This window comes from Neophocaena asiaeorientalis, unplaced genomic scaffold (assembly GCF_003031525.2).
Source record: "Neophocaena asiaeorientalis asiaeorientalis breed wild unplaced genomic scaffold, Neophocaena_asiaeorientalis_V1.1 scaffold291, whole genome shotgun sequence".
Classification (NCBI taxonomy): Eukaryota; Metazoa; Chordata; class Mammalia; order Artiodactyla; family Phocoenidae; genus Neophocaena; species Neophocaena asiaeorientalis.
In genome coordinates, this window is record NW_020172735.1 from 1,572,841 (window position 1) to 1,588,104 (window position 15,264).

The window sequence follows — 15,264 nt, forward strand, 5'->3', positions numbered from 1 at the left end:
CATAATTAGTTATACTGCTATTCTTAACATTATACTGACTAAAATACAATCATTTATTACATAATGTGCAAAAATTTCAAAATATTTTTTTAAATTATGAGGGTCAAGAAATTGTATATTTCTGTTAAAAGAGGTTTGAGAGAATTCCTCAGTCAAAAAAGGAGAGGGATGCTAATTTAGGGCCTTGAATGCCACATTAAAGGAATTGAGTGCATGGCAGGGTATTCAATATTGTCTCATTCTAGGAAATCTATGCCTAGGGATGAAATGGCCTTTTACAACTGAGATTGAGAGGCAGGAAATGAAATCATTTTCATAAACTCCTTTGAATTTTCTTGCTACTTTTAGAATTTTTTTTTGATAAAGAGTATTCTGGGGCAAAATGGATAAAGGAGGTTAAAAGGTTCAGACTTCCAGTTATAAAATAAATGAGTCATTGGGATGTAAAGTATAACACTGTGACTATAGTTAATAATTCTGTGTTATATATTTGAAAGTTGCTGAGAGTAGATCTCTGCTTTTTGTTCACTTTTTTTATTCCTCAGCAACCCTCAGGAGCCTGCACTCCAGCTGCTCCCCCATGTACTCCCCAGGGAGTAGATCTTAAACGTCCTCATCACAAGAAAAAAATAAATGTAACTACATATGGGGATGGATGTTAATTAGACTTAATCTGGAGATCACTTCACAAAATATACTAACGTTGAATCATTTTATTGTACACCTGAAGCTAATATAATATTATATGTCAATTATACCTCAATTAAAGGAAAAAAATCTCCTGGCTTTCTTAGGTATTTAGGGCCAATTTCCCATAACTATATTCTGTTTTTGCAGGAGTCTCTTCTTTCATTTGAGTAAATGATACAAATTATTTTTTAAAAATTTAAAAACCTTAATGTTCAATATTTTCTGTTGGAACTTTAGTTTTGAATGTAATTAAAATAAGTGAAGAAAAAAGTTAAAAGAAAAAAATCAGTAGGAAAAATGATTAGATTCCTATGAACAACAAAAATTAGTACATGTCTATAAATAAACATAAAAAAGTGAAATTTTTTATTCATATGAATAAGATCCATATGAATAAAAAATTTGCTTAGTTTCCCAAAGTTGTTGGGATTTAAGAATTATAGAACACTTCCTAGAATGTAAAGGCAGTATGAAATGTTCAGGGACCATAGTTTTTTCTTCCCATGTGGCCTTGTGCTTTGGGGAAAGTAGACTAACCCTTGACACAGGAATGCTTTTATTACTTAGAACCACAAATATTTTTCCCAAAATGATTTGGGTCAGCCAGTCTTCAGGCTTCAATTCTTGATACTTCCTCATGTCTTTGACTTATTTAAAATCTCATTTATTATTGATCAAATGTAGATGCTTTCATTTTTTACATGAGTATCCAATGGTGAAATTAATCATTTGATCAAAATATCAGAATCAATTAATAAAGGTATCAGTAGAAGATGAACCCCAGCAACTGCAGATAACCATTCAAGTTCTATTATCTGGAGTCATTTATAGTCTAAATGCAAATAACTTCTGACTTTATCTAAGAAACTCTGAGCATTTTCTTCCATATGACATTTCTCTAAATGAAAAAGACAAATAGCTAGAGGCTTGACTGGCACATTTTTCTTTTTAAAAATAATTCTCTTTATACTGCACATAGCATGACACATAAGTAATTTTACTCTTATTACGTACATTCTGATAATAATTCTTGTTATAAATTAGGGTGAACAATGGGGGGAGGTGGAAAACAAGTCATTGATAACCATATTATTTTAGATCTACTTATGCTATTGATTTTATTTGTTTCTTTATGAGTCATTTTTCTGACAGTAAATAAGAAATATTCCTTATTCAGTAAGTGGATTTCCATGTATGAAAGAAGCTGGCCAACTGGATGTTGCTGCTTGCATGGTATTCAGAGATGAGGCCATCTGAAGACCTTGAGTAATCTTTTCCATCAATAGGATGGCCTGAGGATACAGAGGTTGGTGACAATATCTGATAGACCCTCACTTTCATCCTGAAATAAAGACTAGAGTATCACTGAGACCTTGCCATTTGAAGTGCAGCTCAGGCCACAGCAGCCACTTCTGATTCTTCTCTCTTCACTTGGGGATAGCTGGGAAGAAAGAAGAAGTCAGGTTTATTTGTGGGACAAAATTTCCTTTCAGACTTCTCCTCTGTTGTACCTGTGAAATAAAGGACAGGTCAGTTAGTAACTGCATTATATGACAAACACAATTTTTTAGAGTCAATCTGTACCACTAATTTTTATGAAGATTTTAATCCTCCTAAAGGATTAAAGGAAGAAAGTTTAGTTATTTACTTAGCTATCCTGTGTGCCTCCTGGGTAAAAATGTGTTTAAAAAAAAAAATAGGAGGTGAGGCTCCAGCAGCTCATGGTGGAAGAGCAAAGGCTTTAGAACTACTTAACTTTGGAATTATCCATTCTTGCGATTCTCTGTCTAATCTGCAAAGGGTTGGGGGTTGGTTAAAATAAAAGAAAACAAAGAAGCTTGTTAGGTTGTTGTAATATTAATATCATGAGTCCATTGTCTTATAAAAAAATAAAATCAAGTAATGATCCCACAAATGAGAAAAAAAGTTAGTTTTGAATTAGATATTTTTAGAAAACATACATATAAAAAGTTAAGCTTGTTTGGTTTCAAAATTTAGATCAAGAAGTGTCTAAATGTGTCAGAGAGGAAGCAAGATGGTGGAGTAGAAGTTCTTAAGCTCACCTCTTCTCATGAAAACATCAAAATCACAACTAACTGCTGAAAAGCCATCAACAAAAAACCTGGAATCTACCAAAAAGATATTCTACTTTCATTTCAAAGACAAAAAAGCCACAATGAGACAGTAGGAGGGGTGCATCTGTGATACAATCAAATACCATACTTTCCACAAACTGGAAAATAATTAAATCATAGAGGTTTTCCCACAGGAGTGAGAATTCTGAGCCCCACATCAGGCATCCCAGCCTGGGGGTCTGGCATCAGGAGGAGGATCCCCAAGAGCATTTGGCTTTGAATGCAAATGGGATTTGATCATAGCAACTCCACAGGACTGGGGGAAACAGAAACTCAACTCTTGGAGGGCACACGCAAGGTCTTGTGTGCACCAGGACCCCAGGGGAAAAAAGCAATGACTTCATAGGAACCTGGGCCAGACCTACTAGCTGGTCTTGGAGGGTCTTCTGGGGAGGTGGGGGAGGCTGTGGCTCACTGTGGGGACAAGGACACTGGTGGCAGAGGTACTGGGAGATATTCATGGACATGAGCTCTCCTGGAGGCTGCCATTTTGACACCAAGTCCTGGTACCACCCAACAGCCCGTAGGCTCCAGTGCTGGGATGTCTCAGGTGAAACAAACAATGGGGCAGGAACAAAGCCCCACCCATCAGCACACAGGCTGCCTAACATCTTCCTGAGCCCACAGCCCCCTCTAAACACACCCCTTGACACAGCCCTGGCCACCAGAGGGACAAGACCCAACTCCATCGACCAGAGGATAGGCACTGGTCCCTCCCACCAGAAAACCTGCCCAAGCCTCTTAGAACAGACTCAGTCACCAGGGAGCAGACATCAGAAGCAAGAGGAACTACAGTCCTACAGCCTACAGAATGGAGACTGCAAACTGAAAGCTAGACAAAATGAGATGGCAGAGGAATATGTTCCAGATGAAAGAACAAGATAAAACCTCAGAAGAACAACTAAGTGAAGTGGAGATAGGCAATATACCCCCCCAAAAATTCAGAGTAATGATAGTAAAGATCATGCCAAATCTCGAAAAAGAATGGGGAAGTAGACCAAAAAGATACAAGAAATGTTTAACAAAGAGCTAGAAGACATAAAGAAAAAAACAAACAATTTGAACAATATAATAACTGCAATGAAAAATACACCAGAAGGAATCAATAGCAGAATAAACGAGGCAGAAAAAATGGATAAGTGAGCTGCAAGACATACTGGTGGAAATCACTGTCACAGAACAGAATAATAATAAAAAAAAAAGAATGAAAAGAAATGAGGACAGTTTAAGACCTCTAGGAGAACATTAAATGCACAGACATTAACATTATAGGTGTCCCACAAGGAGAAAAGAGAAAGAAAGGGCCAGAAAAGCTATTTGAAGAGATAATAGCTGAAAAGATCACTAATATGTGAAACAGTCAGCCAAGTCCAGGAAGTGCAGAGTTCCAGGCAGGATAAAGCCAAGGAGGAGCACACTGAGACACATATTAATCAAATTGACAAAAATTAAAGAAAGATAGAAAATATTAAAAGCAACAAGAAAAAAGCAACAAATAACATACAAAGGGATCCCCATAAGTTTCTACAGCAGAAACTCTGTAGACCAGAAGAGAGTGGCATGATATAGTTAAACCTATATATAAGTTTAAAGGGAAAAAGGGAAAAAACTATAACCAAGAAAACTCTACCCAGCAATGCTCTTGTTCAGATATGATGGAGAAATCAAGCTTTACAGACAAGCAAAAGGTAAGAGAATTCAGCACCACCAAACCAGCTTTACAACCAATGCTAAAGGAACTTCTCTAGGCAGAAAAGAAAAGGCCACAACTAGAAACAAGAAAATTACAAGTGGAAAAGCTCACCATTAAAGGCAAACGTACAGTAAAGGTAGGAAATCATACACACACACACAAATATGATATCAATACGAGCAATCATGATAAGAGGAGAGGACAAGTGCAGAATATTGGAAATGCATCTGAAATTTAAGAGACCAGTAACTTAAAACAATCTTGTTTATATAGAGACTGCTATATCAAAACCTGATGATAACTGCAAACCAAAAATCTACAATAGATATACAAACAAAAAAGAAAAAGGAATCCAAACACAACACTAAAGATAGTCTTTAAATCACCAGAGAAGAGACCAAAAGAGGAAGGGAAGAAAAAAGACCTACAAAAGTAAATCCAAAACAATTAACAAAATGGCAACAGGAACATACATTTTGATAATTACCTTAAACATAAATGGATTAAATGCTTCAGCCAGAGAATGTAGACTGGTTGAATGGATATGAAAACAAGACTCAAAAATATGCATTCTATAAGAGACCCACTTCAGATCTAGGGACACATACAGACTGAAAGTAAGGGGATAGAAAGAGATATTCCATGCAAATGGAAATCAAAAGAAAGCTAGAGTAGCAATACTCATATCAGACAAAATAGACTTTAAAATAGTGCTATAAGAGACAAAGAAGGACACTACATAATGATCAAGGGATCAGTCCAAGAGAAGACATAACAATTGTAATTATAGATGCACCCAACATAGGAACACCTCAATATATATGGCAAATGCTAACAGCCATAAAAGGAGAAATCAACAGTAACAAAATAATAGTGGGTTGGGGGACTTCCCTGGTGGTTCAGTAGTAAAGAATCTGCCTTCCAATCCAGGGGACGGAGGTTCAAGCCTTGGTTGGGGAACTAGGATCCCACATGCTGCGGGACAGCTAAGCCCACATGCCACAACTATTGAGGTAGTGTGCCTTAACTAGGGAGCCTGTGTGCTGCAAACTACAGAGCTCACATGCTCTGGAGCCTGTGCACCACAAGTAGAGAAGAGAAAACCCACATGCCACAACTAGAGAGAAGCCTGCATGCCGCAACAAAAGACCCTGCATGCCTCAGCGAAGATCCCATGTGCCACAACTAAGACCCAATGCGGCCAAAAAATAAATAAATGAATAAATAAATAAACAATAGTGGGGGACTTTAACACCCCACTTTCATCAATGAACAGATCATCCAGACAGAAAATCAATAAAGAAACACAGGCCTTAAATGACACATTAGAACAGATAGACTTAATTGATATTTATAGAGCATTCCATCCAAATGCAGCAGAATACACATTCTTTTCAAGTGCACATGGAATATTCTCCTGGATAGATCACATGCTGGGCCATAAAAAAGCCTTCATAGATTTAAGAAAATTGAAATAATATCGAGCATCTTTTCCAACCACAACACTTTGAGACTAGAAATCAACCACAAGAAAAAAAGTACAAAAAATAAAATAAAACAGGTGGAGGCTAAACAATAGGCTACCAAACAACCAATGGATCACTGAAAAAATCAAAGAAGAAATAAAAAAATGCCCAGAGACAAATGAAAATGAAAACATGATGATCCAAAACTTATGAGACACAGCAAAAGAAGTTCTAAGAGGAAAGTTTATAGCAATAAAATTGTACCTCACAAAACAAGAAAAATTTTAAATAACCTAACCTTACACGTAAAGCAACTGGAGAAAGAAAAACAAACAAAACCCAAAGTTAGTAAAAGGACAGAAATCATAAAGACCAGAGCAGAAATAAATGAAATAGAAATGAAGAAAAGAATAGAAAAGATCAATGAAACTAAAAGCTGGTTCTTTAAAAAGATAAACAAAATTGATAAAGCTTTAGCCAGACCCATCAAGAAAAAGAGGGAGAGGGCTCAAATCAATAAAATTAGAAATGAAAAAGGAGAAGTTAAAATGGACACCACAGAAATACAAAGGATCATAAGAGACCAGTACCAGCAACTATATGCCAATAAAATGGACAACCTAGGAGAAATGGACAAATTCTTAGAGAGGTACAATCTCCCAAGACTGAACCAGGAAGAAATAGGAAATATGAACAGACCAATCACAGGTACTGAAATTGCAACTGTGATTTAAAAACTTCCAACAAACAAAAGTCCAAGAACGATGGCTTCAGAGGTGAATTCTATCAAACATTTAGAGAAGAGTTAACACCTATCCTTCTGAAACTATTCCAAAAAATCTCAGAGGAAGGAACACTCCCAAAGTCATTCTATGAGTCCACCATCACCCTGATACCAAAACCAGACAAAGTTACCACAAGAAAAGAAAATTACAGGCCAATATCACTGATGAACATACATGCGAAAATCCTCAACAAAATACTAGCAAAGTGAATCCAACAATACATTAAAAGGATCATACACCATGATCAAGTGGGATTTATGCCAGGGATGCAAGGATTTTTCAATATCTGCAAATTGAACATTGTGATACACCACATTAACAAAATGAAGAATAAAATCCATATGATCATCTCGGTAGATGCAGAAAAAGCTTTTGACAAAATTCAACACCAATTTATGATAAAAACTCTCCAGAAAGAGGCATAGAGGGAAACTACCTCAACATAATAAAGGCCATATATGACAGACCCACAGCTAACATTGTGCCTGAAGATGAAGAGCTGAAATCATTTCCTCTAAGATCAGGAACAAGACAAGGATGTCTACTCTCTCCACTTTTATTCAACATAGTTTTGGAAGCCCTAGCTAAAAATAAACTCAAAACAGATTAAAGGCCTAAATGTAAGTTTGTATACTATAAAACTGTTAGAGGAAAATGTAGGCAGAACCAACTTTGACATAAATCACCGCAGTATCTTTTTTGATCCACCTCCTAGAGTAGTAGAAAAAAAACAAAAAATAAACAAATGAGACAATTAAACTCAAATGCTTTTGCACAGCAAATGAAACCATAAATAAAATGATAAGATGACCCACAGAATGGGAAAAAATATTTGCAAACAGTGTGTCTGACAATGGATTAATCTCCAAAATTTACAAACAGCTCATGCGGCTCAATATCAAAAAATTAAACAAACCAATCAAAAAATGGGCAGAAGACCTAAATAGACATTTCTCCAGAGAAGACATAAAGATGGCAAAGAGGCACATGAAAAGATGCTCAACATCACTAATTATTAAAGAAATGCAAATCAAAACTACAGTGAGATATCACCTCACACCAGTCAGAATGGACATCATCAAAAAGTCTACAAACAATAACTGCTGGAGAGGGCGTAGAGAAAAGGGAAGTCTCCTACACTGTTGGTGGGAATGTAACTTTGTTACAGCCACTGTGGAGAACAGTCTGAATGTTCCTTAAGAAACTAAAAATAGAGCTACCATATGACCCAGCAATCCCACTCCTGGGCATATATCCCAAGAAAAACATGGTCCAAAAGGATACATGCACCCCAATGTTCATTGTGGTGCTGTTTACAATAACCAAGACATGGAAGCAACCTAAATATCCATTGAAAGATGAATGAATAAAGATGTGGTACATATATACAATGGAATATTACTCAGCCATTAAAAAGGAAGAAATAATACCTTTTGCAGCAACACGGATGGACCTGGAGATTATCATACTAAGTGAAGTAAGTCAGACAGAGAAAGAGAAATATCATATGATGTCACTTATATGCACAATTTAAAAAGAAAGATACCAATGAACTTATTTACAAAACAGAAAGAGACTCACATACTTAGAAAACAAACTTATGGTTACCAAATGGGAAAGGTTGTGGCGAGACAGAAAATAGGAGGTTGGGATTAACATATACACACTACTATATATAAAATAGATAATCAACCAGGACCTACTGTATAGCACAGGGAAATCTACTCAATACTCTGGAATAACCTATATGGGAAAAGAATCTGAAAAAGAATAATAGATATATGTATATGTGTAAGCTAATCACTTTGTTGTACACCTGAAACTAACACAACAATGTAAATCAACTATACAAAATAAAAATTAAAAATAAAAATAGGGCTTCCCTGGTGGCGCAGTGGTTGAGAATCTGCCTGCCAATGCAGGGGACACGGGTTCGAGCCCTGATCTGGGAAGATCCCACATGCCGCGGAGCAGCTAGTCCCGTGAGCCACAACTACTGAGCCTGCGCATCTGGAGCTTGTGCTCCGCAATAAGAGAGGCCGTGACAGTGAGAGGCCTGCTCATCACGATGAAGAGTGGCCCCCGCTCGCTGCAACTAGAGAAAGCCCTCGCACAGAAACAAAGACTCAACACAGCCAAATATAAATAAATAAATAAATATATGTCAACTTAATTAGAAAAGTAATGTGTTAAATTTAAATAAATAAATAAATAAATAAATAAAAATAAGGGAATTCCCTGGTGGTCCAGTGGTTAGGTCTCTGCGCTTCCACTGCATGGGTCACAGGTTTGATCCCTGGTTGGGTAACTAAGTTCCCACATGCCATGTGGTGTGGCCAAAAAATAAAAATAATAAAAATAAAAATTACTATATATTAGATCCTCCTCTTAATTTCTGATCAATTTTAATAACTAGATAAATGACCACATTTTAAGTTAGGCTTATATAAACTTCCTAGAACTAGTAGAAGAGTTTTAAGGTTTGAGTATTTTAGGCTGTTTGGTTTGAGAAATGAGCATGAAATTTGGAGTAAAATGTTGACCTCAGGTTATCACTTAATTTTATGTGATCTTGGCAAGTCACTTAACCTCCCTTTTGGCTCCACTTTTTTCCAATTCTACAATGGGTATAACACTTTGTGTGATTTTTTGTGAAAATCAAAAGAATCATTTATAAAAATACTATGTAAACTGTGAAGTTTTATGTTAGTTTTCCTACTAATATTGGGGTGGCCAAAAAGTTTGTTTGGGGTTTTCTGTAAGACTTTACTTTTACTTTTTGGCCAACCCAGTATGTGGAAAGCATTCTCCTTGACTTGGCTGGTAAGCCAGAATCTTATTGATGTCTTGGCTCCATCAGGCAGGTACAATAATGTTAGGAAGCAAGGATGGCTACACAGCCCTCAGATATGTCATGTCATACTGCCTAGCTTTTAAAATTAGTCAGTGAACCTAAGTCTGAAATTAGCTCTCAGAAAGTTTTACTTTTTCAGGCTCAGAGGTCTTGTTTGATTTTTCTGTCTGTCCAGGAAATTCATGATTTCCATCTCACTAAGATAAAACACATGCATCCTGGAATATTTGTAAACCAAGTAGGAACTGAGATAATTTTAGACCCAGAAATAAGAAACAATCCAAACAGAAATGGGATACACTATGGAATTCTAAGTACTAACTCACTCTTTCATGTTGAACATGGCTTCCCTTCTTCTTTCCTGGAATGCCATCTGAAAAGTCCCTTTGTGCCTCTGAACCAATTAGTGGAAGAAATCTTAGACTAGTGGGGCTTGGTACCTAGAAGCCATAAACAAGGAGTTAGACATACTTAAAGTGCTAACTTCTGTAATGTGAATTCAAGGGTGGGGGATAGGGAGTGAGAAGATCCAACTGCTTTAAAATATACCCACCTTCCCAGGAGCCCACTATTAATTCTGATACTTTACCCTTAGCATCATCTGTAGTTTAAGTGTTTGATACCTGTAATAGCTGTCAACATGTTCTTGGGAAAGAGAAGTAACATTTTAAGAAACAATAGGTTAAGATTAAGTTGTAATATTTTGTCTTTGGTTTATTATTCTTGGTTAATTAATTCTTTAACAGGTTATCTGGGTTGGAGACTTGAAGGATGAATAGGGATTTGGAGGGAAACAAGTGGTGGATGAGTTATGGGCAGAGGGGCAGCACAGGCAAAGTCACAGAAGAGGAAAGAACAGTGATGCTTAAGGAATGGTAAGTAATTTAGCGTAGCTGGAGTTTAAGGTACATGGGAGAATGTGGTGGAAAGTGGGGTTATACAGTTCAGGCAGAGATCAGATCATGAGAGGTTTGTATGCCAGGGTAAAGGCATCTGGATTTTATCCTCTAGGTGATGAAGAGCCAGGGTAAAGTTTGAAATAGTTTTCTGTAGTATTATTTAGTGTGGAATGACAGAGACAAGTGGTCAAGGCCGTTGACACACAGAACTGAAGACTTCTCTGGGATCGGACACAACATGTTTATGGAAGCATCATTCTGCTTGGTTATGTGATTTTCTCCAACCTTGCTTTTTAGCCCAGGGTCAGGGGTGAGATGTCAGATTCCCTATTTTTCTGTAACCACTCTACTCCTAGATACCTCCAACTCACCCTATATATAGGCAGAGAACCAAAAACAATCCCTGCCTCTCTGTTTTCAGTCATGAAACCTTCCAAGGCATATCTTCGAATCTGCAAAGCAGAGGAGTGAATGTTTAATGAAAAGGGCACATTACATCAGTGGCAAAATTCCTGGATTCAAATTCTGTCACTTACTAGCTGCATGATCTTAGCAAATTCTTTCCCTGTTGATGAGTTATGAGGATCAAATGCACATAGTGATGTGCTACTTAAATGTGAGAGTTAGTGCTATTGTTTTATTATTACTAATAACAATATGTCAAAAAGAAATTAACAGAAAAGAAGTGAATTGGTAAATATTACACAATTGAGAATGAAAAGGAATGGGCAAAACAAAATTGCTAGTAGAAATCAGAGATTCCTTAGTAAAAGGTATTTTACCTCAAGCGTTAACCCTTTGTTATTTTACCAACAAACTGAGAAGATAAAGGTGTGGTAAGAAGAGGGCATTCAGTTGTTTCAAGAGCTTTAAAACATTTCTAAAGACTTCCCCAAATTTATTTAATATTTCAGTTAAATTACTTAAAAATTTATCTCTTCAAATTGGAAGAAAATATTAAAAGTGAATACCAATCTTTATTTTTAGGTTGTGCTATTCAACAAAATTGAGGAATTTTTATATGCTATACATGTATCTTTGCCCATAAAGAGCTTATGATTTATTGGTGGAGGTGAGAAGCAAGAGTGAGTATACCAATAATTCTAGTTCAGTGTAGAACATGATAAGTGAACATGTTATGAGACACAAAGCAAGAAGAGATTGGGGCCTTTGGGGAAAGTGGAATTAACATTTATTGAGTACCTACGATGTACCTCATATATATTTTCTCATTTAATCCTCACAAGAACTCTTTGAAGGATTAGATTATTAGTTATTAGAGAAAATAACATCTAAGATTAAACCTAAGTCTGTTACATTCCACAGCCAGTCCCTTTCCTGCCTGTGAGCCTGTCCTCTGGGAGAAACTGAGTTCCGTTTGGACAGAAAGCTAGGGTTTATAAAAATTGTTTCATTTGGAAAGTGTTAAATATTTATTAAACATGAAGTTGATGCTGTGAAAGAATAATGACATAATGAACACTGCTCTGTTTTACAAATTGGAACAATACCCTCAACTTTGAGGTTTTCAGTGTGCCATTCCCAGTCCTTTTCATCTGCTCTCAAACATAATCTGAATGTTATATTCTTAATTCTCTTGCTTTTATTTATACAATTTTACCTTTTATGCTTTTTGCCAAAACAATATTTTATTTAGTTTTGCCTCTCCTCTATTTTTATCTAAATGAAATCGCTATGTATGTATTCTTATGCAAAACTTTTCTCATTCAATAGTATGTCTCAAACACTCATTTGTGTAGGTGAGTGCTATTCTAGTTCATTTAGTTTTACTGTGCCATAGTATTTCAATTTATAAATATGCCATAATTTAGTTACCAGTTATACTGTTGATGAGCAGTTAGGCTGCTTTCAGGTTTTTGCTGTTACAAACAATACTGCTCTGAGCTCTCTTGTTCCTGCCTCCCAAACACATGCTCAAGAATTTCTACTCAGCAGAGTATGCCTATTTTCAACTTTACTAGATAATGCCTGTCACATAATTTTCCAAAGTGATTCTAGCAGTTTACACTATTTCCACTAGCAGATTATTGTTCTGATTGTTCCAAATGCACACCAATTGTCAGACTTTTTGATATTTGCCAAGCTGGTGGCTGTAAAATGCTATCTTATAATATTATTGATGTGCATTTCCATGATTACTATCGAGGCTGAGCATCTTTTCATGTATTTATTGGTAATTTTTTTTCCTTTTGTGAAGCATCTATTCAAGTATTTGACTCTTTTTTAAATTGGACTACCTTTTCTACTTACTGATTTTTTCCTATTCTGGATACTAATACATTGTCAGTTACAAAGTAGGATGGACTTTGACAGAGAGAGATCATGGATATGGCAAGGGTAGACCAGGTGGACTATAGGGACAGAATACTGAGAGAAATGTTCAGGAAAACAACAATTAGTCTGATTTACAGAGGGTTGGGCAACTGTAGGTTATAAATGGGAGATAAGTTTGGTTTGTATTGTTGAAAATCTTGAGGAAATCCATTTTAATTAATTAATGCCAGACCTTCGCCTAAAGACTCATGCTATATCCGTTTTTTAGAAATTTTAGAAATTGAAATAGAATAAATAACAGTGTACATTTCTCTCCTGTTTCTGCACGGAAGAAAAGTGTGTCTATCTGTGATAAGCAGAATAATGGTAACCGAAGATATTCACACCCTACTCCTCTCACCTGGAATCTGTGAATATATTGCCTCACTTGGCGAAAGAGACTTTGCAGATGTGGCTAAGGTTAAGAACCTTGTGATGGATTATCCAGGTGGGCCCAATCTAGTCACAGGAATTTTTAAAAGCAGAGAACATTTCCCACTGGTCAGAGAGACATGTGACCACAGAAGAATGGGCAGACAGTTGCAACATTTCTGGCTTTGAAGATGAAGGAAGGGGACCACAAACTAAGGAGTATGAGATTCTCCCCTAGAGCCTCCAGAAAGGAAACAGCTCTGGCAACACCAGTAAAACCAGAGTCAGACTTTTGATCTACAGAACTGTGAAATAACTAGTTTGTATTGTTTAAGCCACCAAGTTTGCAGGGATATGTAACAGCAGCGATAGAAAGCTAATACACCGGACACATCTAAATTCAAAAAACCAAAAGCAAAAGTTTTTGTTTGTTTGTTTGTTTGTTTTTTAAGGTTACCTTGGGAGAAGAAAGAGACTTGAAAAACTTAAAATCATGTTCCACTTCAAAGGCCTTAGGAGGTGTACGCTTGAAGAGCAAAGACATCGAGCTCATTTTTTTCCATCTGCATATAAAGATACACATACACACTCACAAAAAGAACAGTTAAGGACATGCCCATGCCTTTTGTTTTCTGCCTAATCAGCAAGTATCCATGATGTACTTCTTTGTCCGGGCCTCCAAATTCTCTTGGCTCCCATGGCACCAGTCCTAACCATGTGACCTTTGCACTTAACTCTTATTCCACTTGGCTTCCCAGATTTCCCTCCAAAGAAACCACAGAGATGTCTACTAAACCTGAACATTCCATGTAGTTAAATTTATTAATAGCCATTGGGGGGGGGAAAAACTGTATAGTAAGGATGAGGAAATCTCTGGTATAAAACCAAAGCTTGATTTCTTTTTGTGACTCAGGTCAGCTCCCACTATAGTTAAAACTTACTTATGCATATATTTTAAAAGTTATAACCAAGTATTAAAACATTTTTTAAAGATAATAAGTAGTATGTTCTAAAATGCAGTACTTGTACAGAAGAAGGCCTGATTTGCTACACACAAGACATAATTATTTACTTATAACAAATGTGAACACATATCCTACTTTAAGCTATCCCAAATATATCATATCATTTCAAACTTCTGTATCTATCATTTATATCTCTTGTGTCTGCTTGTAATGTTCTCCACTAGTCATTCTTTATTTGTTCCACAATATCTTTTGAGTGCCTACTTTGTGCTAAGAACTGAACTAAGAACTGGGTATATAAAGATGTATAAAACATGGTTCTTGTCCTCAAGGAACTCAGAGAATGATGAAGGAATGCATATTAACAAAATTAGAATATAGTGTTTTCAGTACTAAGATACATGGATGCTCAAGGCTCAGCAATTACCTGAGGAGATTGATCAACTTTGCTTGGTGAACTTTATCATATCCTGATGAGCCTTGGCTCTACTATACCACCTCTTACATTTTAGCCAGACTTCTTCCCCAGTGTTCCTTACTGCCCAGCTAAGGCAAGCCTTGAACACTGCAATTGGATTTTGGCAGTCATTTGGAACCCTTGTTAATTGTTCCCAAACTGTTCCTGTTTTGTACCGCATTCTGTGTGGTTTGTGACTCAGCTTCAATTCCTATTTACAGCCATTCTACCAACTTTTGGACTAGATGATGGCATTGTGTCTCCCCAGCTTTGACCCACTTAGGATTTCCCTAAAAGACCTTATTTAAGACAGTCCTCTCTGATTTTTCCCACTTTGGACTCATCTTGTCAGCTATTCCAGCTCTGGTCTGCTGGATATTACCAGTCTAGGCAGTCTGGTCCTGTGAGGGCTAGACATTTAGACATCTATAATCTAGGGCTGAGCTTTGCTGATGTTGAAAGCTCAAATGAGCACCAATCTCTTCCATTATAACAAAGATTTAGCCATGGTCAAAACCAGGACTGAGCTTTGCAAAAGCATAAAACACATTTTGACCAATATTTTATTCTTTACTGGAGGACTATCCTCCCTCCCCTATGCCTTTAAGCATGCT

At 36.5% G+C, this 15,264-nt stretch overlaps 1 protein-coding gene across 1 annotated transcript in view; it reads right to left on the reverse strand.

The window, feature by feature from the left end:
- Window positions 1-2,117: 2,117 nt before the first annotated feature.
- WDR64 (WD repeat domain 64) overlaps window positions 2,118-15,264 on the reverse strand; it is a 148,152-nt gene continuing 135,005 nt past the window's right edge. Inside the window, exons 24-27 of the mRNA XM_024740483.1 lie at window positions 13,686-13,791; window positions 10,894-10,974; window positions 9,950-10,063; window positions 2,118-2,201 (exon numbers count right to left, since the gene is read on the reverse strand). Coding sequence (XP_024596251.1) covers window positions 2,118-2,201; window positions 9,950-10,063; window positions 10,894-10,974; window positions 13,686-13,791 — 385 coding nt within the window. The remainder of the gene's footprint in view (window positions 2,202-9,949; window positions 10,064-10,893; window positions 10,975-13,685; window positions 13,792-15,264) is intronic.